We start from the raw sequence: 2,438 nt of genomic DNA, 5'->3' as shown, positions 1-2,438 counted from the left end.
AAATCTTCACCATTGGTTGATGATTGAGCTACAAAGGAATTCATATTCTAATATAATTAAAGGAACTAAAATAAGATTCACAATATCAAATAACTTAAATTAACAATGATAATAATGAAATATTCGAAAACATAAAAATGTCCAAAAACATAAAATTGTCCAAAAATAAATGTCCCATAAAGCATAAAGTCATAGTACTACAATACAATTCTATAATAAAATAAATGCAAGCTAATTAATAGAGTTTATTCAGCTGGAGACCATAATTTATTAAATTGTTTTCTTCAGGATTAGGAAAGAAATCATCCGCTTCTAGGTGAGTTGTATCACCGTAATCAAAATTACCTTCGCCATTATCATACACCAAATTTGTTTCCACTTTCTTTCCTTTTTGTTTGATTGATTGTTGATAAAAGTCTACTAGAAGTTTTGGATTTGCGACACACACGTGACCAATGGCCTTTTCCTCCATAACGGTAGCATATATTTTCATTTTTATCCTTCTCATTTTTATTTCCATCTTTATTGTCCCACTTCTAGTGATAGTATGAATTCCTAAAATGACTACCTTGACCACGACCATATTCACGTCCGCAGCCGTGACCACGACCTTGACCACGGCCTCAACCACGACTGTTGGCGCGATCTCTAGCCTTTTGCTCTTTCCCACTATGGGATGTCGCATTCACTTCAGGGAATGGAGTAGAGTCAGTTGGGCGTGATTCACGATTTTTCAGTAATAGTTCATTATTTTGCTCAGCTACAAGGAGACAAGATATAAATTCAGAATATTTTGTAAAATCCTTTTCACGGTATTGTGTTTGTAGGACAACATTGTTTGCTAGAAAAGTAGAGTATGTATTTTCTAACATTTCTGCATCCGTGATTTTCACTCCACATAATTTCAATTGTGATGTAATTCTAAACATGGCTAAGTTGTATTCATTTACAGACTTAAAGTCTTGTAATCTTAAATGTAACCAACCATAACGAGCTTTTGATAATATCACAGTTTTTTTGTGGTCATATCTTTCCTTTAAATTACTCCAAAGGACTTGTGGATCTTTAACAGTCAAGTACTCAGTCTTAAGGCCTTCATAAAGGTGATGGCGAAGGAATATCATAGCTTTAGCCTTATCTTGGCTTGGTGCAGTGTTGTTTTCTTTGATAATGTTACCAAGTCCTTTTGCATCTAAATGTATTTCAATATCTAACACCCAAGACAGATAATTGTTTCCAGTAATATCAAGAGCAACAAATTCGAGTTTTGCAAGGTTTGACATGATTCAATGATATATGAAACAATATTATAAATTAGGAACTAAGATTGTATAATAATATGTATATATATGTATATGCTAAGTTCAATTAAGACTAAGTTTAAGTAATTAACTATAATAGAATTTGGGTATTGAACCTTGAGGAAGGGTTACTGATAATGAGACCACAATTATGTTTACTAATCAAATTTTCATAACAAAATATGAAACCTTAACCAACAAGTATATAAATAGCTTTAGCCTAACTTATTATAACAAAGTACGAACCTTTGAATCTGCCACCAATACCAAACTTACTCTGACATCAATAATATGTCAAACAAAATCATGGTAATTCAAGGTATAACAAATTAATTTAACCATAGTAGGTTTAATTATCATATGCCTAACATAAGTATTTGTAACCCACAAAAAAAAAATCTAATTTGAGTACCATAATTAAAGTTGTATGCCTTGTTTTACTCGTAGGAATTAGTACTCCGTATGAAATGGAGAAACCGCTTAATCACATACCCCTAAAGATACAATTATGGATTATTAAACTTATAACCAAAAAAAAAACCATATAATACTAGAAGAGCTAATTAATTAGTTTGCTATAATTAGTTGTATACCTAATAGGTTTTAATTGTAATAATCAATAAATTCTAGATGATCTAATTAGTTTGTTGTATGATATGATTATGCATAATTTATACATATTTCAATACATAGTTGCATACATAGTCGACAAGGCATAATAAAATTTAAGCAATCATATAAGTGTTTCATATTACAATGATGGAGTTAGAAACAATCGCAAATAATGGTTAATTATTCTACAGAATTAGAGGATATGAAAACATGTGACTAAGAAGAATTTGGCTATTTACAGTGAACTATATCAAAAATAATCCATTAAAACATATAATATTAAAAATAACAATTATATTATATAAGTAAATGATAATAATCATGAAGTCAATGAGAACTGATACCTGTACGATATAAGAAATACCAATTATATTAAACATATAAAGGACAATACAAAATAAGATTGTTTATCAATTCAATAAATTAATAAATTGTGCATTGATCAATCATTAATCGGCAGCGGCAAATAGCACATCAACAAGCAAACTCATATAATTACATTGCATTAATAGAATAACACACATA

General features: G+C 29.7%; 1 protein-coding gene across 1 annotated transcript; it reads right to left on the bottom strand.

Annotated features, from left to right (window-relative positions):
• Nucleotides 1-623: 623 nt before the first annotated feature.
• On the bottom strand, nt 624-1,283 carry LOC110737315. Its single transcript, XM_021917675.1, has one exon. The coding sequence runs from the start codon at nt 1,281-1,283 to the stop codon at nt 624-626; it is 660 nt and encodes a 219-aa protein (XP_021773367.1).
• Nucleotides 1,284-2,438: the final 1,155 nt, after the last annotated feature.

Source organism: Chenopodium quinoa, unplaced genomic scaffold (genome assembly GCF_001683475.1).
Source record: "Chenopodium quinoa cultivar QQ74 unplaced genomic scaffold, ASM168347v1, whole genome shotgun sequence".
In the NCBI taxonomy this organism is placed as follows: Eukaryota; Viridiplantae; Streptophyta; class Magnoliopsida; order Caryophyllales; family Amaranthaceae; genus Chenopodium; species Chenopodium quinoa.
Note: the sequence above shows the minus strand (reverse complement) of the source record. Positions and strands in the feature narration are given on the sequence as shown.

Bases quoted from the DNA above. Each gene is read 5' to 3' on its own strand.
- LOC110737315 (XM_021917675.1), bottom strand. From the start codon at position 1,283: ATGTCAAACCTTGCAAAACTCGAATTTGTTGCTCTTGATATTACTGGA.